Source organism: Amblyraja radiata, chromosome 21, assembly GCF_010909765.2.
Source record: "Amblyraja radiata isolate CabotCenter1 chromosome 21, sAmbRad1.1.pri, whole genome shotgun sequence".
Lineage (NCBI taxonomy): Eukaryota > Metazoa > Chordata > Chondrichthyes > Rajiformes > Rajidae > Amblyraja > Amblyraja radiata.
In genome coordinates, this window is record NC_045976.1 from 20126097 (window position 1) to 20149628 (window position 23532).

At 39.8% G+C, this 23532-nt stretch overlaps 1 protein-coding gene across 3 annotated transcripts; it reads left to right on the forward strand.

Annotated features, from left to right (window-relative positions):
• Positions 1-2848: 2848 nt before the first annotated feature.
• On the forward strand, positions 2849-20710 carry trmu (tRNA mitochondrial 2-thiouridylase). Of its 3 annotated transcripts, none has more exons than XM_033039744.1 (11): positions 2849-3307; positions 9004-9169; positions 10446-10552; positions 11710-11826; positions 13677-13849; positions 14197-14250; positions 14858-14924; positions 16651-16751; positions 17703-17847; positions 18588-18670; positions 20137-20710. In XM_033039744.1, exons 1-11 carry the CDS (start codon positions 3223-3225, stop codon positions 20275-20277), a joined length of 1239 nt encoding a protein of 412 aa, XP_032895635.1. In that variant the 5' UTR covers positions 2849-3222; the 3' UTR covers positions 20278-20710. The 3 variants fall into 3 exon arrangements, with proteins under 3 accessions (XP_032895635.1, XP_032895636.1, XP_032895637.1); XM_033039745.1 differs by having other exon boundaries at positions 2850-3307; positions 11710-11817; XM_033039746.1 differs by lacking the exon at positions 2849-3307 and adding an exon at positions 6564-6596.
• The last annotated feature ends 2822 nt before the right edge of the window (positions 20711-23532 follow it).

Sequence of the window (23532 nt, forward strand, 5' to 3'; positions counted from 1 at the left end):
GTTGCATAAACTTTTTTTTAGATGGAAATTAAAAGCATCTGCAGGTGCTAGATATCTCAAACAGAAACAAAATGCTAGACTTGTCAGACCAGTCAGCATCTGAAAAAGTAGGTCTTCAACCTGAAATGTTAACTGTTTTTCTTTTCACAGACACTACCTAACTTGCCAAGTGTCCAAATTTTAAGTTTATTCATTTAAGGATTTAATTAGTGGAAACGGGTCCTTTGGCGCACCGACCAGCGATCCCTGCACATTAACACTATTCAGCGCAAGGGCCAATTTCATAATTTTACCAAGCTAATTAACCTACAACCCTGTACGTCTTTGGAGTGTGGGAGGAAACCGGAGCTCCTGGAGAAAACCCAGCAGTTCAAGGGGAGACCATACAAAGCCATTAAAGACAGCATCCGAGGTCAGCATCACACCTGGTTGTAAGGCAGCAACTATACCGCTGTGCCACCGTGCTGCCCCATGCAGCACTGCTAACTTGCATCTTGTCTATAAAATGCATATTTTAATGTACATGGTGACTCTTTTGTAAAAGGGCAAGAAATACAATTGGGCAGCACTGTGGTGCAGTGGTAGAGTTGCTTCCTTGCAGTGCTAGAAACGGGTTCGAACCTATGAGTGCTGTCTACTGTTTATACGTTCTCCCTGTGACCACCTGCCTGGGTTTTCTCTGGATGCTCTGGTTTCCTCCCACATTTCAAAGATGGGCAGGTTTGTAGGGTAATTGGCTTCTGTAAAATGTCCCTAATGTGTAGGATAGAACTAATGTACGGGGTGATTATTGGTTGGTGTAGACTGGGTACAAAGGGCATGTTTCCACACTGTTTCTCTAAAACTAAAGCTAACGAATTGCAAGAAATTAAAACAACACATGATGGAGATACTCGTATTAGGCAGTATATGCAGTTGATGTTTCAAATTGGGGCCATTGATGAATACAAAGGAAGCTGAAAATAACTTAAAATAAGGAATTATGAGGGCTAAAAGTCTATATGAATGGTCCTTGGCAAGTAAGATTAAGGCGAGCCCCAAGGCATTTAATGTGTATATTTGGGGCAGAAGGGTAGTTGGGGAAATGGTAGGTTCACTCCAAGACCAAGGAGACGATTTCATCTCCTTATTTTTGTTCTGCCCATTATCAAATGTGTGGTTTTTGCTTCTCATTTAAAGGCAAATGGTCGGGCAAGTACTATTGTAGTGCACATCGATAATTATGGATTTATTTTCACTGAAGTTCCATATAGACACTGATGCTTTCAAAATTTGTAAATCTTGTATTTTAGATCAGGGTTTATTTATTACATTTATTTCCACTCTATAATTCACTTGTGGTTTTACAGCTGTGTACAATTGGCTGCTTCCACAGCAAGTTATCCTAGATCAAAATTTGGAATTTCATCATAAACTCCAAAATGATGATAATGATGCAAAATGGAATGAATTATATTGAACAGATTAGAAAAGTAATTCAGAATTCCAAGAGTTCATGAAAGTTTATTCGTCATATGCATTGGAACAATGAAATTCGTATTTGTTGAAGCCTTACAGGCACATTAGAAGTAAGGTGGACCATGATAATATTAAATCCAAAGTACATAGAGCGAACACAGCAGTGCAATGTCGGTAGTGGTTCGGGGCAGAGCTTGAGGTTAAGGTTGTGATGGTTGGTGGGGAAAAAAACACTTATTGAATCTGGAGGTAAGTTATTAGGCTCCTGCACTTTTTCCCCGATGATAGTTGATAGCAAGGAGCATGCTACAGATCCCTTTGGTAGGAGGAAGGTCCATACCCATGATGGACTAAGCAATGCACACCACTTCCTGCAGCCTGCCTTGTTCTTGAGTATTTGATTTACTGAACCAGGCTGTCGTGATGCAACTGGTCAATGTACATTAGTATAATTATGATAGAGTAATTGGCAACATGCCAAATCACCTCGTATAGCAAGAATTTGTGGTCTTGGTAAGCAGATCATCATAAATGTATTCAATATACAATATACAATACAATATACAATTCAATTTATTGTCATTTGGACCCCTTGAGGTCCAAACGAAATGCCGTTTCACCCAGGAACTTGATGCTGTTGACTCTCTCTACTGCCAGTGAAGATGGGTGCATGATCCCTCGACTCTCCCTTCCTGAAATCAACAATCAAGCTCCTTAGTCATTGCTAATATTGAGAGCAAGACTCGTGTTCTTGCACCACTCAACCAGGTTATCAATCTCCCTCCTGTACTCATTATTCATCCAACAATCGTGACATTCTGATTTTAAAGATGGTGTTGGAGCTGTGTCTGGCTGCACAGTCATGTACAGAGAGAAAATGGAGCAAGAGACTGAGTGTGCAGTTCTGATAGTCAGCAAAAAGGAATTTAATGTTTAGAAATGTTTTTAACTGTTTGGGCAGTAGAGCTGCAGCTAGTATAACTGCTGCCCCAAAGTTCCAGTGACCCAGATTCATAGCAGTGTATCTCTGGCTTCTTAAAAGTTGTCTCCACTCCTTCTTCCCCTCCCCTCTTTTAAAGGACTTACCGTACACTGTGCTTTAGCCGTATTAATTACAGCGCCAATCTTCCTGTTCATTGCGGTGTGTCTGTATCAATTAAGCTTTGCACCGTGTTAATTTCACTCAGACAGCGCTCTCCCCACTTGCCCTGTCGCTCGCCTGCATAACCGGCTGGTGAAGGAAGCGATGTGTGTGTGTTCCACTCTGACAGTCGCCGTTCCAGTTGCCGGTTTTTCAGGCGACTGCCGGCAACTTAACAGTCGCCTGAAAAATCGCCTGTGGGACAGGCCCATGAAAGTCAGTGCACTCAACACGAAACGTCACCTAATCTTTTCTCCAGAGATGCAGCCTGACACGCTGAGTTATACCAGCATCTGCAGCTCCTCCCGACACATGTTCCCAGATTGTTGGGCAGAGCCTGTATTTGGGGACCTGGGACGCTGCTTTAATCAACCCTGGATTCCTGGGGCACCCTTTTGGTAAATACAGAATCGCCTTGGACAGAGCGGTGGAGTTTCCCCCGCCGCCCGCTCTGGAGGATGTGGAGCTGTTGCACCGAGAACCAAATATACTAGCTCCTCTATAATCTTTGCCGAGAACGAGCAGCAAGCAAGGGGCCGGACCGGGCCGGAGTTTGGTGCCGCAGTTTGCCGGCGGGCCGCTGTGCGGGGTGAGCGGCGGCCGGGGCCTGGGCCTGGTGGCGGATGAGCAACTCTCTGCGCCGGGTGGCGTGTGCCGTGTCGGGCGGCGTGGACAGCGCCGTGGCAGCGCTGCTGCTCCGCCGGAGAGGTGAGGGGCCGCCGGTGACCGCGGCGTGTTACACGGGGAGAGAGCGATGAGGAAGGGGGAGGTCGGCGCCCCGCCATCGTGACCGCTCCGGAGAGGCGGGGTCAATCCTGACCTTCGCACTTGGAGACTTTAACCAAAAGACATAAATATATAACATATATTTTGAACCAAAAGATCATGACACACATACACATATATATATATATATACATATATACTTACACGCATATATAACATATATACGCATATATAAATACATGTGATATATAATATATACACGCATATATATGTATATGTGTGTGTGTCTACATATATATGCGTATATATGCACGTATACACAAATATACGTGTATACGTATATATATATATATGTGTGTGTATATGTGTGTTAATATATGGGTATATATGTGTGTGTATTAGTGTGTGTGTACATATATATGTCTATACGGGGGAGAACAAAGAAGGGAAGAGAATTAACTTTTTTTCCTCCTTCCATCACAGCGAGGAATGTGGAGGAGTCACTGTGGTGCTTGTTTATGTTAAAATGTATTTTGTGTGTTCTGTTGCATTTTATTTGTATTACTGACTTGGCCCGTCCAGTCTTTTGGCCCATCCAGGCTGCCCCCTCATTGCAGATCTATTTTTGCCTCTTAATCCCACTCATCTGCCTTCCCCCCTTAACCTTTGACGTCCTTGCTGATCAAGTTTGCATGGATGACCACATTGCCAAAGAGGTGCAGGTTAGTGCCCTTGTAAAACGACCCTGGTGTGTCGAGTGTAGAATCGGTGAGGAGGTGTTGAAAATATAGAAGAGATTAATATAAATTGCCCCCAATTCTGTGGGCTGAAGGACCTGTTTCCTCCTTTCTGTTGTTTTTATTGTTTATCCCAAAATAATCTTGAGAAAGTGCTCGTGGGGACCAGCTACGCAGCCATTGTGAGTAGGTGGTTGAGGAGGATGCTGGTGATGACTTGTGCCAGATGGCAGGGAGGCCCTTCTTTTCTTGAGGATGGCCATAATTACAGCATTTCTGACTCCTCTCACCTCTGCACTTACATGGGGGTTGTTGTCAATCTTATTTCTATTTTCAAATCATTTCATTCCCTCCTCTCTGCCTCTCCATTTCTTGCATCCCTTCATTCTAACCACACTTCCTTGGTACTTCCAGCTGTCTCGACTTGAACCTCTGAACTTCCTTCTCCAACCTCTCACCATCTCTTTCTGTCCCTTTTAATGTTACAGTATTTGTAAACTTGCTCCTTGATCAAATCTATTGAGTCAAATTTAATTTATTATGTGAATAGGACAAACAGTAGCTCCTTTATCATTGCTCCCATGTCCTGCACGTGGAACACTGTAGATGGAAATTCAGCACAAAATCAACACCATTTGATCTCTTCCTGTGTTATTTTTAAACAATGGTGGTTTGATTGTTTCCAATTGCAACTTTCTTTCTGATTTAATCTGGTGCATTATTTCTTTAGCAACTAGGAAACCACCAGAGGGGGCTCTAGAATAATTTAATAGTATTTCAAGACCTGGATGTGAGTTTGAATGAGTGAATAGACAACTTTCCTCATGGCTTAGCCAGCTAAATTAGAAGACAGCATCCCATACTCTCAATTTCTCTGTCTCTGCCGTATCTGTTTCCAAGATGAGAATTTCCATCCTAGGACATCAAAGATCTCTTTCTTTAGTAAATGTGGTCCCCCCTGCATGATAAGTGGATTTCTCACCCATGGCACCTCTGTATCCTGTAGTTCTGCTCTTGCTCCCACTCCTCAGACGGAACAAGAATAGAATTACCCTGGTTCTCACTGCATCAGTCTCTGATATTTTTATCACCTCCAATCTGATCCTCCACCTCCACCTTCCCTCTGCAACTTCTCCCTTCCCTCCCCAGGTACTTTCCCTGTAAGCACAGGAGATACAACTTTTACTTAGCTGTCAGCGTACCTCCTCCATCAGCTCCATCCAGGGACCCCAGCAGACCATCTAGGTGACACCTCCTCTTACGTCATCTACTGATCCGGTGTTCCCGATGTGGCCTCCTGTACAATGGTGACACCAACTGTAGACGTAACAATCGTTTTGTCAAAAGCGTGCTCAGTTCGTCAAAGCCGACTGGATCTCCCGGTTGGTTACCATTTTAAGGCCTCTTCCCATTCTCATACTGATCTTTCTGTCCTGGGCCATCTCCATTGCCGGACCCCATTGCCATGGCCACTTGTAAACTTGAGGAACACTACCTCTTATTCTGCCAGGGTAGCTTACAACCCAAAGGTATGAACATTGATTTATCTAATTTTTGGTACCCCTTCCTTCCTCGCCCCACTTCCCCCTTCCCTCTCTTGTGCCTTGCCTGGACTCGCACCTATTTCTCTCCTCTCCTCTTTCACTTCCATTCCTTCCTCTAGCTTCACAATTTTCAAATCTTCATTTATTTTGTCTCACTGCTAAACATAGGGCAGCAGCTATCAGGAATTTATTGCATGTGTGGTATTTTGGATCATGTCACACTATCTGTAATATTGCAAGGAACCAGTCTGTTATGAATGACGACTGATAAGATAAATTAATTCTCAAGAAGTTCAATTTATTGTTTTAAAAGAGTACTATTTTACAGTAAAATCATATTTGCTCATAAATCAAGGAATAATTAACTTGAGATGGAAATATCACAGTTATTTGGGAAGTACAATGGGAATTGTATTATTTATAATGGAATTCTATTATTTATCCTGTCATAATCAACAAAAATTGAATTGAAAACGCCATTGTGATTCAAATATGTATTTGAAGTGGTGCATTGCTTAATTGGTTTTACATAAAACAGTATGGAGAGTATTACCTGTTTTGATTTGATTTTGATCTTGATATCTTTTCTGTCGAATGCGGCTGTGAACATTGGTTCACTTGAAATTACTTGAGTCACATTTTTTAATTTACTTTGTTCCTTCAAATGTAAGATTTTAGCTAACAAGTTGTACATTAAAATATATAAATGCAAATAAAAAAGTGGTAAACAATGCATGGACACCGATAATGAATTTAGGCATCATTCGATAAGAGTTACTTTCCGCTACCCATACCGCTGTAACTAACGTACATGTTGCCTGTGTACTGAGAAGCAAACCAATATCCTTTGCATACTACAGGTGACCTTTGAGGTTTATGTGAAATGAAATGAAATGAATCTCTTTATTGTCATTGCACATGGTACAACGAAATTTAAAAGTCAATCCAGCGGTGCGATTCACAAGAACAATTTTAAATATATAAGAAAAGGTAAAAATATATACATATAAAAAAATTACAGATAATTTTTGCCACTAATTTGCCATTATGAGGTATTCGGTGTTGTACAGTTATATACAGTTATATAGTAGTGCAAATGGTTAAGTACATTCAGGATGTTTTTAAGGTGCTTGTGAGTAAGAACCATTCAGTTGAATGTGAGTGTTATATCTTATTTTGCATTATTAAGTTCACGTATGGCTATGGGGTAGAAGCTGCCTCTGAGTCTGTTTGTGCGAGTTTTGAAAGACCTGTACCGTCTGCCAGAGGGCAGCAGGTGGAACAGTTTGTGTCCAGGGTGGGAAGGGTCCTTCAGGATGTTGGCTGCCCTGCCAAGGCAGCAAGAGCTGAAGATGTCCTTCAGGGAAGGCAGTGGGCAGCCAGTGATTTTTTGTGCGGTGTTGATGACCCTTTGAAGGGCTCTCCTGTCCGCTGCAGAGCAGCTGGCATACCATGTGGTTATACAGTACGCCAGCACACTCTTGATGGAGCAGCGGTAGAAGGACACCAGCAGCTTCTCCTCCAGGTTGTTTTTCCTGAGGATCCTCAGAAAGTAGAGTTGCTGCTGGGCCTTCTTGACTGCTGTGGTGGTGTTTGTAGTCCAGGAGAGATCCTCCGTAATTTGTGTGCCCAGGAATCTGAAGTCTGAGACCCTTTCCACACAGTCCCCATTGATGAATAGGGGTTTGGGGGCTGCACTGTTCTTACGGAAGTCTATGATAATTTCCTTTGTTTTTGTGGTGTTTAGGATGAGGTTGTTGTCTGAACACCACGCTGCCAGTCTTTGGACTTCCTCCCTGTAGGCTGTCTCATCTCCTCCTGAGATACGTCCAACCACAGTCGTGTCGTCCGCAAACTTGACGATGGTGTTGGTGGAGTGGGCAGGGGCACAATCGTGGGTGTAGAGGGTGTAGAGGAGGGGGCTCAACACACAGCCCTGTGGGGAGCCGGTGCTGAGTGTGATGGGGGTGGAGAGGTGATGGCCCAGTCTGACGGTCTGGGGGCGGTTAGACAGAAAGTCCTTGATCCATAGGCAGATGGGTTGGGAGAGTCTTAAATCCATGAGTTTGGTGACCAGTCTGCTGGGGATGATGGCATTGAAGGCGGAGCTAAAGTCAATGAAAAGCATCCTCACATAGCTCCCCTGGTATTCGAGGTGGGTCAGTGACCTTGTTCTGGGTATAAATTGATTGACAAACTAGGGAACACTTAGATTTACAGGATGGAGCAATGATTGATCTACGGCAGACTTCTGGAAACAGATCTTTTGTAAAGATTTTATGTTTAGTTTAGTTTAGAGAAACCGCGCGGAAACAGGCCCTTCGGCCACCGAATCCGCACTGACTAGCGATCCCCGCAAATTAACACTATCCTACACACAGGGGCAATCCTAGGGGCAATTTGCATTTATACCAAGCCAATTAGCCTACAAAACTGTACCTCTTTGTGGGTGTGGGAGCAACCTGAAGATCTCAGAGAAAACCCACGCAGGTCACGGGGAGAACATACAAACTCCGTAGTCAGGATCTAACCCGGATCTCTGGTGCTGTAAGGTAGCAACTCTACCACTGCGCCACCATGCCGCCCTATTTACCTAACAACATATTTATTCCACAATTAATGTATTCTGTATGGTAATTTGATTAGCATCCCAAGCATAATGTATTACAGCTATCATGTTAAGTTTCCATTACAGATTAGGCATCCCGCCAATGACATGTTTCTAAAAAGTACCACTTCTCGGTCCAAGTCCAGCTGGGAACATTGTCTTTCTTATTTGATTAAAACTGGATTCAACATATCTACATATTGCTGCCCAAGTTTAAAAAGACTTCGTAACTTAGTAAAGTTATCCAATGTCTACCTTAGTGTGCCACAAAGAGGCACTAGAGACTGCACTTGCTGGAATTTGTAGCAAAAAAGGAGGGCAGTTGGACAGCATCTGTGGAGGCTAATAGGACGGATAGTGATTCAGGTCAGGACCTTTCATCTAGACTGAACAGTCGACATTTGGGTTGGCCTAGATGAAAGGTTTCAACTTAAAATGTTGATTGTCCCTCCACAGATGCTGCCTGACTTGCTGACTTACCCCAGCTGCTCCTTTATTATTCCAGCATGGATACAAACTTATTTGATCACACTCCTTTGTAAACGGGGGATATTTAATTTTGAGCAACTACCCAATATTGCAATTATGAACTCATCAAAACCTTAATATTCACATTGATTGCATTTATTTAATAATTACCCCATTAATTCCCAGTTGATGAACAGAGTTTCCTGCAGCAGAATGTGAATGGTTTATGGTAATTATTTACTTTATAAAGGCCATTTTGCATTCAGAGATTGCTTGCTTCATGATGCGCAATATTGAAATAATTCATACTGTCTTTTCCAGGTTACCAAGTGATGGGTGTCTTTATGAAAAACTGGGACATGCTGGATGAACGCGGTATCTGTACAAGTGATCAGGACTGCAGAGATGCACACCAGCTCTGTGAGATGCTTGACATCCCTTTCTATCAGGTTTCCTTTGTGAAAGAGTATTGGCATGAAGTCTTCAGGTAATACAGATGTTTTTTAATTTGTTTATGGATATGTTTACGGATTCAAGGCTATATTGCAAGCAGGATCGCAGGGCGCTGCTGTAGAGGTTTATTTAAAAATAAGTACAACAACAATATTATATGAAAGCGATAGACCTCGTTCCATCCATTTAGAATTGAGAAAATTAGAACTATGATCTTTGTTTCATATATATTTATTTCTAAAGTTTAACATATTTGGTTTGTAAACCACCTTATTTGATAAATTCAGTGATGCAGCTATTATGGGTCAGGTTTAATCCATTGGCGTTGGAATATTGGCTTAGAGGCTTTGGAGAAGGTGCAGATAAGGCATAGCAGGATGCTCTCTAGATTAGAAGATATTAGCTACATGGAGAGGCTGGACAAAGTTGTTTTCTCTGACGTGTCAGGCAAAGGGGTGACTTGATAGAAGTTTATAAATAAACTAATTAGAAGCAGAGATGGCATAGATAATCAGAACCTTTCTCCCAGGGTGGAAATGTCAAATACGGCACAGTGGCGCAGTGGAAGCTCTGCTGCCTCACAGCAACAGAGACCCGGGTTCGATCCTGACCAAGGGTGCATGTTCTCTCTGTGACTGCTGGGTTTACTCCAGGTTCTCCTGTTTCCTCCCACATTCCAAAGACGTGTGGTATTATAGGTTAATTGGCCTCTGCAAAATTGTCCATAGCGTGTAGGATAGAACTAGTGTGTGGGTGATCGCTGGTCGGCGTGGAGTCGGTGCGCCAAAAGGCCTGTTTCCATGCTGTATCACTGAACTAAATTAAAGGGCATGACCTTAAGGTGAGAGGGGCAATGTTTAAAGGACTCATACTATTACTAATACTTATACCAATAGTACTATACTATTTTTTACCAAAATTCAGTATCTCCTGATTGGGTAGTGAAATCCATTTGCCAGTTTTACGCCACTCTGCAAGTTTTTGAATATCTTTTGTTTTGGTGAAATCTTCTGCATGGTTAACAATTGCTCCCAATGTTGGTGTCATCCATACATTTAGAAATGGTTTATTAATTCTTAAGTTTAAATTGCTAATGTAATTTGTGAATAGAGTTGGCTCCAACTGTCCACATCATAGAAGAGTATTGTTGCAGTAGAGTGAGGCATAGCCAAATGTCAAGTCTTTCAGCAAACCTCTCAATCCTAGCACTAATCTGAACAATTGCATTTTGAACTGATGTAGTGTTGAAGCTTGAAAGTCTTGTTGCTAGAAATTGAATGAATGAAAAGTGTTGTTTTGTTCTTTTTCAGTAACCTAGTAAAGGAGTATGAAATGGGAAGGACTCCGAACCCTGATATAATGTGTAATAAAAATATCAAATTCAAATGTCTGTTGCATTTTGCCATGGAAATGTTGGGTAAGTGTTTTGCATTAACTGGATGCTCAAACACCTGTCATTTTATACATTTTATCAGAAGTCAAATATGTTCAAGCATTATTTATAGAAACGTTCTAGTGTCCAGTAACACTCCTTACACCATATAATTTGGAAATGTAGAAGCAATGATATTTCAATTTAACCTCTGTTTTTCAATTTTCTTTAAAAAGTATGCATACCACTAGGGTTCCTTCTTTATAATCTGCTGCAAATTAATATATTGGTATTAATTTGTCATTGCGATTAATAAATTCTTCCAATGAACTGTGATAGCATTAGATTTACATCTGCTACTTCTGGTTTCATCATTTCACTTTGTATTTGACCACCTGTAGTATTTCAGACTGGGTGTCAAGACTAAATCAGATAGTCAGGGTTATTGAGCAAGGGAATAAATGGATTTATGACTGAGATCATATAAGAGATGGGGAAAGGTGAGAGAACATTATAAAGACTAATCATAGCTTATCATAGTACGGCAAGTCTATGTGAATACTTTCAAAATTGAAAAATGTTCCAGGAAAGGTCAGAATTTTCCAATTAATCTTTGTTGGAAAATGTGGAAAGCCACAAGGTAGATATGAGGAACAGGATATCTTGAGTCATCCCCGGAGCTACAATTTTGCCGAGGATATCGTAATTTGTTCCAAGGAAGATTAGATTAGATTAAACTTTATTAGATGATCTCACCAAACCTTATTCTCATTCTTAATAATTAGACACTAAAACAGTTGTAGTATTGATGAAAAAGGACACAAAGTGCCAGAGTAACTCGGGTCAGGCAATGTCCCCGGAAAACATGGATTAGTGTTGTTTTGGGTTGGGACCCTTCTTTAGACTCTGAAAAACAAGTCTATACAAGGGTCACAACACAAAATGACACCTATCCATGTTCTCCAGGGATGCTGCCTGAGCTGTTGTACTCCATCTCCATCATTGTGTCTTTTTTAGTAAACAAGCATCTGCAGTTCTTTGCTTCTAGTATTCATGAAAACTGGCTTGACTGAAATTAGCAATAGTTTGGTTTCCTTTTTAATGCATCTAAAGTTGAATCGCACTAAATCAGATGTAGCATGTATTCTGGTGTTTATTAGAAAATAGGATATGTAATAGTTACATTCTTTATATTGAGGTAGGGGCTGATGCAATGGCAACCGGTCATTATGCCAGAACGTCACAAGGCGATGAAGAAGTTTTCCAGCAGAAGTCCATTGGAAATACAGAAGATATTTTATATAACCATGGTAAGGATGGTGAGTGAAGAACATTACATTTTGACGTGACACTAACTTTTAATTCTTTAAATATTAATGTTCAATGTCGGAAAGTTTGGTTGGCCAAAATGGAGTTTAAACAAAATGTAATTGTGACATCCACGTAAACTGGATAGCTTTGCAGAATCTGCATGTACAAATATTTAAATAACTCACGGTTAGCGTTAACATTCGCCAGGATGTTTAACTAAATGCAAATTTGTATACACTCTGTTGGAGGTGTTTCTTTTAACTAACTTCAGATCATAATGGTTAGTTGCTATCATGGACCCTTTAATGGGGATCTCTGTGCAGTCTCAGTTATCAGATGTAATGAGCCTAATATTGCTACTTCAGTTTTCTTTTTATTACTGTCATTTAAAATGCAGGGACAGCTGTATTGAAAGGAATACTATTCCACCAGTATCTGACTCTTTCCTTACCCAAAAAATGCTTTATTTACCTTCTGTGTCCGAGATTGAGCTGGGCATCTGATAGAAAATTCAAATTGGCGTGGTTAATCTAAACAACTCTGAAGAAGGGTCTCGACCCGAAACATCACCCATTCTTTCTCTCCAGAGATGCTGCCTGTCCCGCTGAATTACTCCACCATTTTGTGTCCAACTCTGCTTTATGTTTTTGATAAAAAATGACCAATGTATAAACACATATCAGCAAAACTCATAATATGGATTTAGAATGGCAAGTTTAGCACGGATATGGAGTAATTGCTTTAACCTTGTGGTTTAATTTTATGACTGAAATGCAGTGGCTTTAATGCCAGTGAGGATCTGACTCTGGATTGAGGCACAGTGACACTGCCAGTAGGGAAGCTGTCTCAGAGTTCCAGTAACCTGGTGCTGTCTGTGCAGAGTTTATGTGTGAAGTGTTGGTGAGTGGTAGAATCTGGAAACATGGAAAACATAGAAAATAGGTACAGGAGTAGGCCATTCGGCCCTTCGAGCCAGCACCGGGGGGGGGGGGGGGGGGGGGGGGGGGGATGGAGAAATGGGATTACTTGGTGAGCCAGTGTAGAATGATGCCAGTTCTGCTTGTCTGTTCTGTGACATATGAAACAAGTATAAACAGTACAAATTTTGTACTGACATAACAATTCCAGCACAAGTACACTTTTACCAAAAAAATCTGCTATGTATGAGAGTAATGTGAGCAGAAATTCAAATAAAACAAAGAATGTCTTTGAAGAAAGAATGCTAACAATATTTTGTTTTGCCCCAGGTGTTTGAAGGTGGAGTTATTTGTCCATTGATTTATTCATTTTCTTTAGATCATGTATTAGCCAGAACATTTAAGGTATGAGGTAATCTGAGAGTGTCTTTAATAAGCAGGCTTGTGGTAGTTCAAAAAGGTGAGCTATCATGTTTGCTGTGAATAGGGCAAAATTGAGGGAAAAAACAGTTTTACTGGGCGGCAGGCAGACATTTCAGAAAGAACAGTCAATATGGGGATGTAGAATGTGTGCAGTGTAGGAGAAGTCACATCCAGAGAGAGCAGTGATGCTGTATAATGCTGCAGAGTGGAAACATACTGTCGGTTTTCTGACTTGCAAGGTATGCTTTATTTGGTAATGTGATGTTTGATGTGAGTCTTACTATTTACACTGAAGTGAGGGTGTAAGTTGTGAATGGTTCTTGATTTAAGCTATGGTAGGAATAAAAGGGCAAGTAAAAGTAAATATCATACATTGAGACCCAAATGACAACAGCATTAGTGAGTGGAATATGAGTGTTAATTAAATTAAATATTTAAATCATGATTTACTTTGAATATTAGCCTATGTAAACTATCACAATTCTGTCACTAACAGCCTGTTTCTTTTCTGCATTTAGCTGTAAAACTCTTGAAGGCTGCTGATCCACAGAAAGACCAAACTTTCTTTCTGAGTCAGATATCTCAGCATGCTTTGCGACATACCATCTTTCCCCTTGGAGAATTCAGGAAAAATATTGTAAAGGAAATGGCAGCAGAGGCAGGATTTCACCATATATTGAAAAGAAAAGAAGTACGACGTTTTATTGTCATTTGGTTCTTGAACCTTGAATATTGAAATCTCTGAAATTGTAACTCTTGATTCAACCGTAGCATGAACATTGACTTCTCCAATTTCAGATAGTCCTTGCTTTCTCCCTCCTTCCCCTTTCCCTTCCCAGCTTTCCCACAAGCCTACTGTCTCCTCCTCTTCCTTTCTTCCCCCCCCGACATCAGTCTGAAGAAGGGTCTCGACCCGAAACGTCACCTATTCCTTCTCTCCATAGATGCTGCCTCACCTGTGTCCTCCAGCATTTTTGTCTACCTCCAGCATTTGTTGAATATTCTCTGTCGTGACATTATTTTTATTGATTTCTGCAGAGCATGGGAATCTGTTTCATTGGAGAAAGAAACTTTGAACATTTTATTCTTGAGGTTTGTGTGCTTGTTCCTTTAATATGCATCTATCCCTGTCAAAAAGTAGAATATTTTAATTTCCTACAGTCCGTATATAGATGAAGAACAAATAATACAATTTAGTTGTAGGCTCTAGTTTCTGCCTACTGTGAGAAAGAGTTTTCTATTGGCAATAATCTGAACTTTTAATGTTTTCATTTTGCATCCTAATATTGATTTTAATTTATTTAATCTGGCTAAGGATTCCATTGTTTAGTGGAAAAATAATATCATAAAAATGTGTTATTTTTAAGCTAATATTATCAATAGTAATTTACTCAGACTACAAAGAGTACTTCAAAAGTACTAATCGAATATTTTGGTTGCTCATATCAGCCAACCCAGTTGAAGAGAAATTCCTAACGTGATGCCGAATTTTATAGAATAATGACTTGTTGACATCTGGAAACATTTTTTAAAAATGTGTTTTACTTGGGACTTGTAACGGATTTGGAGAAAAAAAGATTGCATTTATTTATGCTAGATTCAAATCCAGTGCCCAGTCTTTTGTCGAGTAGTTGGAAATGCAAACGCATTTGGTGTGTTGACCTTGATTTTAATTATTTCATTCTCAAAATGTTATTAGTATCTCGAACCTCGTCCTGGAAATTTTGTTTCTATAGAAGATGGAAAAATAATGGGGACACATAAAGGTAATTACTATATCTTAAGAAAATTAATACTGAAATATGTTTTATTAATAGGAAGACTTCCATAAAACATTGCAGAATTCTAAGTAATATAATTGACTCTCTTTTCACCTCATCTATTGTACATTTGTCAGGATTGAGATGTGCAAACTTGATGGACTGAAAAATAATACTTATTTACTTTATTTACTCACAGACCAATCAGTTACCAACTGACCCCGATTCCCCTGAAACAGTTGCTGGTTAAAGGGCCAACAATCAATAGTATTTCTTGCCCACAAAGACATTTCCATCCTCCTATGGCAGCCTCATTTGTAGACCAGGATTGCTCAGCCTATGGACTTGGGTAGGGTCACTCCCAGCTTCCAAACTTCAGGATCATTCGAGGCTGTGGTTGAACTAGGTTTGTAGCCTGTGGTTTTTTGGAAGAACATCTAAACCATATTTAAGATGAGGAGACTTCATCTACTTTTTGCTTCAGTCTGTAGTAAGAGGCAGAATTTGTCTCCTGTGCGAGCTCTCCGAAGCTGCATTCATGCACTGAAGGTGACCTCCCTGGTAACTTCTGGCACAAAAACCTGGCTATGCAGTCTGGGGTCCCTAGACAAAAGAGCCTCCCTGCTTTGGGCAGTGTTCTATGCAGGGTGTTGCTGGGAACACACTCCTACCCCACTCCCATTATTGCATTATTCAATCTTAATGTAGCTTTCACAAAGAGAATTTGGGCAACTCAAGTTGTTTTAATATAAACAAAAGATGTAGAATAATCTCCCAGACTATTCAGTTGATACATTTAGTATTCTACATGAAAACAACATTCATATGAAAATGTGTGTAGATAGGAGTGTGCATTTTGTAAGTATAATGATTACATAGTAACTGCCTGATTTTACAGTTCTTTCATCTTACAACTACTTTCCATGGAGTCTGTATTAACCATTTTTAGGTTAGTTTTTGTTTTGTTCTGTATTTCCTGTACCAGGAACTTTCCTCCAATCATCCAAAGACAATGTTTGATTTTCATTACTGTATGGCAATTGGGTTTGCTGTGTGGGCTCAAGGAGCTAAGTAGTCTTCTTGCCACCTTTATAATAAAAGGAGAAAGTTCTGGAAGTACTCGTAATCAGGCAGCATCAGGACAGAGACTGTGTGAACCAGGATGGCACAGTGGCGCAGCTGGTAGAGCTGGTCACAACGCTAAAGACCCCTGTTTGATCCTGACCTTGGGTGCTGCCTATGTGGAGTTTCCTCCGGGTGCTCCGGTTTCGTCCCATATCCCAAAGATGTGCGGGTTTGTAGGTTAATTGGTCTCGGTGTGTCGATAATTGATGGGCCGAAGGACCTGTTTCCACCTGTATCTCTAAACTAAACTAAACAGTGTTTTCTGCTTTGTTTCCTATTTGTAGTATCTGTGCTTTTTGCTTTTTCCCATTTCTTGTAATCCTACCTACATTTCCTGGGTATCCTGAATTTTATATTTTGCTTTGTAACTGTTTCATAGAAAGATTTAAATAAATCTACAAAATCAATATCAGAAAAAATAGTTTAGGTCTATCTCGAATATGCTTTTTAATGGTTTTTACACATGTCCCTTCTTGAAATTGTTGGGGAGGGTGATATTACCTAGGCAGTTAAGAGTACGGATATACGATTTATTCAATGATTCATTATGAAATATTTGTTCAAACTGTTTGTTCAATTTCATGTTTCCTTTATTGTTCACTTTTAGGTTGGTTTCTGTTCACTTTGGGACAACGTGCCAGAATAGGTGGTCAAAGAGATGCTTGGTTTGTAGTTGATAAAGAGATCAAAACTGGCGACGTATTTGTGGTGAGTGTTACAGAACCTATGGAAAAGTTAGAACAAAGTATAATAAAAAAAAGGATGATATTTTAACCTGAAACAGGTCCTCCTCAAAGATCACAATGTTTCCTGTCAATCTTTGGTTCCATCTTACCCAGACTGGATAAACTCTCATCCTTTTGAATTTAACTCTTTTCCAGTTGCGAAGTTCCTCTCTAGATTGTTCCTTGCCCGAGTTCTAATCTAAACCATATAAAAGAGTGATCATTCCGACACACCTAATCTCCCACCGACACTTGCAACATCACACCTTAGCACCAGATTCATTATGGTGTCCTTTCACGTAGGGCGAGAACGAAGTGAATACATTGCAGAAGTTCTTAATTCCATAAATGCTTTGTAATATTTTGGGATTAATGTCAGAGCAATTGGACCCAATTTCTCACTGCCAAAGGGAACTTCAGTATGGTGATCAAACACTATAAGGGGAAGATGTTGTGTATTGGTTTGTAACTAAGGAAAATGGGAACAAAGACCCCGTGGTGGGCAGGGGAACAGTGGGGGGGGGGGGGGGGGGGGACTGACAAGGAAATTCTTGTGGGGTTCTTATTGATAAATTAGAGAAAATATCAACAGTTTATAGATTCAGTGCGAATAAATGACTAAATTGAATTAGCATAGAGTTCAACTACAGAACGGGTTCTGTAAATATTGTTTGAACCATTCGCCAGATTTCAGTCTAAAGAGATGTCTGGCCAATTTATTTATCATGAAATTAAAATTGATTTTGTTTTTGTAACTTAGAAACTTCAATCTGTCTAAGTGAAATTTTAAGTGAATTGGGCAAAGTGCTCACAGCAATCACTCAACTCTGCAATTCTATAACTATAAAATTGCAGCCGGGTTTCTAGAATTGTGTTAGTGTGTTGTTTCACTTGTAGACTATGGCTGATGATATTCATATCTGTTATCTGCCAGGCACCAGGCACCTGTCACCCAGCTTTGTACAGGAACTCACTTGAAACTGACCCTGTCCATTGGATCGCTCAAAATCCACCTGCAGACCTGCTCAGGGATGGAGTGATGCAGTGCAGTTTTCGCTTCCAGCATCAAATGCCTCTTGGTAAGAAAGGTTCAGACTTTGCTTGTGTGTATCTGCATTAAACACATCTTGCTTCTCTAGGTGAGAACATGGACATATTTGGAATTAATTTTGAAGTATAATGTCAGTTTATGTAGATCATAAATTCAATATTAGTTTACTTTTTGATTAAATATTTCCCAGCGTGTTCTAATTTAAGGTGGTATCAGCAAAATGCTTGAATTTGACAACCAAGATTTCCTGTCTGGCTTTTCAACTAATACTGGTGTCAACAGCAACACTGATGTAATTAATGTTGAACAAAGAATTATTCATCGTCTCAATGGGAATACTGTATTGTCACCTTTTGTATTTGTCCTGAGGATTAAACAACTCCAAGCAATGTTAGGTCGATAAAGCTTATTCTAAATGCCACATCTAATTTAATTTGGTTTCCTTGTAAGTTAGCCGACTATAATTATGTGTATCTATGCTTGGTACACATTAAGAGTTTCACTGAGACAGCCCCAAACTCAATTATCTTGGGGTCTGTCCATAGAAGAGTTAAATCTGCAAATTTGATCATAGGTAGAACGACAATGATCTAACTCAGAGTTGTCCCCTGCCTATGTGATGTAGTACACTGATGTTGCAGAAGGCTTGGGCTTAATTGCTGGCTTCACTTTACTCATATTTGTTCCCAAACCTTTACATTACCAGTTTGCATTGAACGCTGAATACAAATAATTAAGGTTTTATATTCTGCATTGTTTTTCTTGCAGTGCAGTGTCAAATAACACTAAATGCAGATTCTACAGTTTTGGTGACCCTTGTCAAACCAGTCAGAGCACCAACACCAGGACAGGTAGGTTCTTTCTTATTCTTCCATTTCAAATGCATGTAGACTTGATTTAAAGTCCATTGAAAATCGTTTTGGTTATAAATCTCTCACATTCAGGTACTTTGCAAAATTAGTTCTTTGGAATTGAATTCACCCCTCCCCCCCCCCCCCCCCCAAGAGAAATTGTGGTGGATGTTTGTAAAACTAAACCCATCCTCTTGGGTATTATTTGTGCTGAATCAACTGTGACATTAGTACAGTCATCCTTTTCACTTTGTTCGGTACCCAGTGTAAGATGTCACATGTTGGCCAGTTACTGTCATGTGTTCTTTTCCAAACAACAGCTAAAATAATAGTTGTAATTTCCCATATCAGCTGAGTGGGAGTGAGGATTTTAGCGGTCCCCTATTATTGTAACGATTGGCCACACTGAAGTCCGACGGATAGATTTAAATATAGTACTTTTCTAGTTTATAATAAGTGTAAAATTAATAAGATTTATTTATTTTAAAGGGATCGGCATAATGTGATTTAGCCTTCGGCTGAAGTCTGAAATGTATCGTGTATACCTTCTTTGATTAACTGTTTGGATTTATTATAGCTTTTTGCATTATAGAACTTTTTCTGATTGTTTATTTAATATCCTGCACTGTATTTTATCACTTGAAAATCAAAGACGAACTGATCCTTCTCACATTGCTTAGCGCAAAATTGATAGCCACATTTTCAAAATCACAATAGTGACTGCATTTGAATAATACGTCAATGGTTTTTTAAGTGCTTCGAGACATTCCAATGTAATGGTGATTTCTAAACAGAAACTTTGAAAAAATACCTGCTAATCATTATTTACATAATTAACAAACAATAATTCTAAAGCTTTTAAGAAAACATTTTAATTAAGTAATCAAATCACTGATATTAATAAGTGTCGGTCATCTTAATTTCTATTGAACTATTGTCCATGAATTCACGAATAAGGTATTCTACCAAAGGCAAAATGTAATATTAACTTTTTTGCTCGATAAAGGTGAAAGATGATACAGTGAATTAAATTAAAATTTTAAATGTTATCATAATTATTCTCATTCTTTAATGACTTGTCCTTCAACCTGATGGATTACATTGTTGAGTAATCTTGAGACAAGGAATTACAGGTTGCTGAAAATTAGCTTCTCTGTCAGTGTGCACATTTTCTGGCTCCAGAGGAATTTATGAATCCTTTGTCAGAGGATTATTTACCAACTTTTGGAAGCTTTGGCAGATGGTTGGCACAAAGCTCTTGTATTACGACACATTCCAAAGTCTTACTTGAACTTGCTAATGAGTATCTTGGTATTTTTTTAATCTTTTCCCACCTTCATTAAAGAAATGTCTGCTGGTTTTGGCTTAAGTAAAATTATATTTTGTATGTTAGAGACTAGATTATATAACACAGGATTCTTTCTAAGCATTCTATATGCTGTAATGTTGTTATACTTTGATTTCAGTATGCTGTGCTGTACAAGGATGACGAATGCCTTGGCAGTGGCAAGATAATGAAACTTGGCCTGTCCATGTACAAGGCAGGAGAGGATAAATTGGCAAATTTCAGAAGACCGGTGTTACCAGATAACGAATCCATGCCGTAACGTGTAGTTCAACTTGGCAAGATGCTGTGAACCACCGGAACTAATAGGAATAACTGCATGAATCCATCTGTAACCAGACTAGAATCGGAGTAGACTTCATTGTTGCATGAAGACCATTTCTCACTACCTCCCCTTAAACCCAATGTTCAAATATACTTTAATATTTACCATGGAGGTTAACCCTGGCTTTTGAGATGTTGCTTTTCTTGTGCCTTCGGTTAATTTTCAAATATTTGCTTTTGGATCCCACATTCCTATTAGTTCCAAAAATGTTGTTGGTCATGATTTTTCTAGTCCTTTATGAAGCAAATGTATTCCTTAATCCTTAGAACATATGTTTTAATATATATTAAGCTGATCACATTTTGTAATTTATTTTTACAATGATTGCAGTAATTTGAACTTGTTTTTGATTAAAAAATTAAAAAAACTGGAACTGGAAAAACAATAAACTATGCAATTTCTAAATGGGACAGCCTTTTAAAAAAAAGTATTTGAAGATAATATTGGAACTAGATTATCAATCATATGTTGCAATCTATCTGAAATAATAATTCTTGGAAGTGCATAACAAACCTTTGGTTATCATTATATGTCGACTCTGCTACAAATAATAGTTTAGGCGGCACAATATCATAGGTGGTCAAGTTCCTGCGTCACGTGCGTCCGTGACCTCAGATGTGCCGGTTGGTGGGTTAATTGGCTGCTGTAAATTGCCCCCTAGTGTGTGGGTAAATGGATGAGAAAGTGAGATAGTATCGAATTTGTGTGAATGGGAGATCGATGGTCGGCATGGACCCAATGGGCCAGATCCCGTTCTGTATCTTTCAATAATTGAATAGTGGACCAGAAATGTTTGCATTCCCAAACAAGATGAGTTTTGGTGAGTGTTGCACCATATGTTGTAGTTTGGTTTCAGGACTAGGGACATGGAGGGCTAGTTTGTGTGAGGGATTGTGGAATTATGACAGTGTCTTGCAGGTAATATGAGATTGGGATGTAGTCCTGGAGCAGGTGATATGGAATAACATTGCCAGGAATCACTGCTCTATTGGTTGCTGGATTGATTAAAGGAGAAGGATAAGGGTCGAGGACAAAAGGATTCATAATTGTGTAAAAAATATAGAACAATACAGCGTAGGAATTGGCCCTTCAGCCCACATAGTTTGTGCTGAACATGATGCCGTTAAATCGGGGGTTCCCAACCTTTTTCGTCCCGTTTACTCCTGGCAACTTTAATAGTACAGAAACAATGTTATTTCACTTATTGATGAACAGATACCAGTATACCAGAATCAAACAGTCAGTCAATGAGAAAAAATATGTACAAGTCCAGAATCAACATATTTACCCCCTGGGTTGGTGAAATTTACCCCCGGGGGTAAATTTACCCCATGTTGGGAACCCTTCCATTAAATCAATCTCACATGCCTGCACATATCCCTCTATACTTTGCACTCCCATGTGCCTATCTAAAAGCCTCTTAAACTCTGAAAAGAAAAACTTGCCATGCACATCTCCATTGAACTTTCGCCCTCTAGTGTTGGACATTGTCACCGTGGGAAATGGTTCTGACTGCCTACCTGTCTATTCCTCTCATAATTTTATTTAATTCTATCAAGTCCCTCCACAACCTCCGATGTTCCAGAGAAAGAAATCCAAGTCTGTCCAACCTCTCCCTGTAACTGAAACCCTCTAATTCAGGCAGCATTCTAGTAAACCTGCTCTGCACCCTCATCAAAGCCTCCACATCTGTCCTGTAATGGGATGACTAGAACTGCCAGAATAATAAAATAAGGGATGGGTTAACATGGCCTAATCTTTGATGAGGCATGACAGATGAGAGAATAACAAAGAACCGGCTATGCAAACCGTCATCCAATCTGTCAGTATGTATATTCCAATGGCAACTTCTGCTACAGTTAATGTGCATTTATGATCATGGTTATAAGCCGATTAAAATTTTCTAGCATTTATGTAACAAAATACCATGTTTTGTTATTGCACAATCGGACTGCTACTCACATAAAGCAATTTTTGTTATAGCAATTTTACTTGTAACGAACCACAGTCTGAAGAAGGGTTTCGGCCCGAAACGTTGCCTATTTCCTTCGCTCCATAGATGCTGCTGCACCCGCTGAGTTTCTCCAGCATTTTTGTGTACCTTCGAACCACAGTACATTCTAGTTTATTACTAATTTAAACAGACAATTAACAAAGGTTATTAGCGCATTCAATTTCCCAACATAGGATGATTTGCAAAATAACCAAATTTTAAATATTAGAAGCATTGGATTTGATTTTTAACGCTGCCTTGTATTGGAAACTACCCTTGATTCATTTATATCAGAAAATACTTTCCATCTATTTCAATGTCATTGGTAGTGAGATGTCTGTCTTTATTCAATCTTTCCATTCGAAGATACTGGCAAGATTTTGGTAATTCACCGTAGGAAAGTTACACACGGAGGTCAGTTCAGTTTAGAGATGCAGCACAGTAACAGGCCCTTCGGCCCACCAAGTCCACGCCGACCAGCGATCCCCGTACACTAGCATTATCTACACACTACGGACAATTTTACCGAAACCAATTAACCTACAAATCTGTACGTCTGGAATCTAGGAGGAAACTGGGGCACCTGGAGAAAACCCACGCGGTCATGGGGAAAGATGTATAAACTCTGTACAGACAGTACCCATAGTCAGGAATGAAGTCAGGTGTCTGATGCTGTAAGGCAGCAACTCTACCACTGTGCCACCGTGCTGCCATTTTAAGGTATTGTAATGGAGAAATGCCTGTTTATAATCTTAATACTCAGCCCCCGGTTACCATGCAGGAATGTGGCAGATTTGTTTCTCAGGCCAGCCATCTTCAGCTGCTCCATCATAAGGCCAGAAGAAGACATTACACAATGATTGCATAAGGTTCAGTTCCATTCACAACTGCTTTGAAAGTGAAGAAGTCTGTGCCTGCAAACAAGAACTAGACAAAATGTAGGCTGCTTAATGCAAATAAAGGGTCCCAGCACTAATCCCTTGGCACATCTTTGGTCCAGAGCTTCCACTCAAGAAACCCATCACTGATGCCCTGTTTCCAATGACCAAGCCTATTTGCCTACTTGCCACAACTCCTATGGGCTCTAATCTTTTAGAGCAACTGTCAACGTGGGACATTGCCAAGGTCGAAATTTACTGAGGTCGAAAACCAAATCAATTGCACTTCTCTCATTCACATATTTAGTTACCTTGAAAAAA

Coding starts and splice junctions, on each gene's coding strand:
- trmu (XM_033039744.1), top strand. CDS start 3,223: ATGAGCAACTCTCTGCGCCGGGTGGCGTGTGCCGTGTCGGGCGGCGTG. Junction 3,308..9,003: donor GCTGCTGCTCCGCCGGAGAG/GTGAGGGGCCGC, acceptor TGTCTTTTCCAG/GTTACCAAGTGATGGGTGTC. Junction 18,671..20,136: donor GAGCACCAACACCAGGACAG/GTAGGTTCTTTC, acceptor CTTTGATTTCAG/TATGCTGTGCTGTACAAGGA.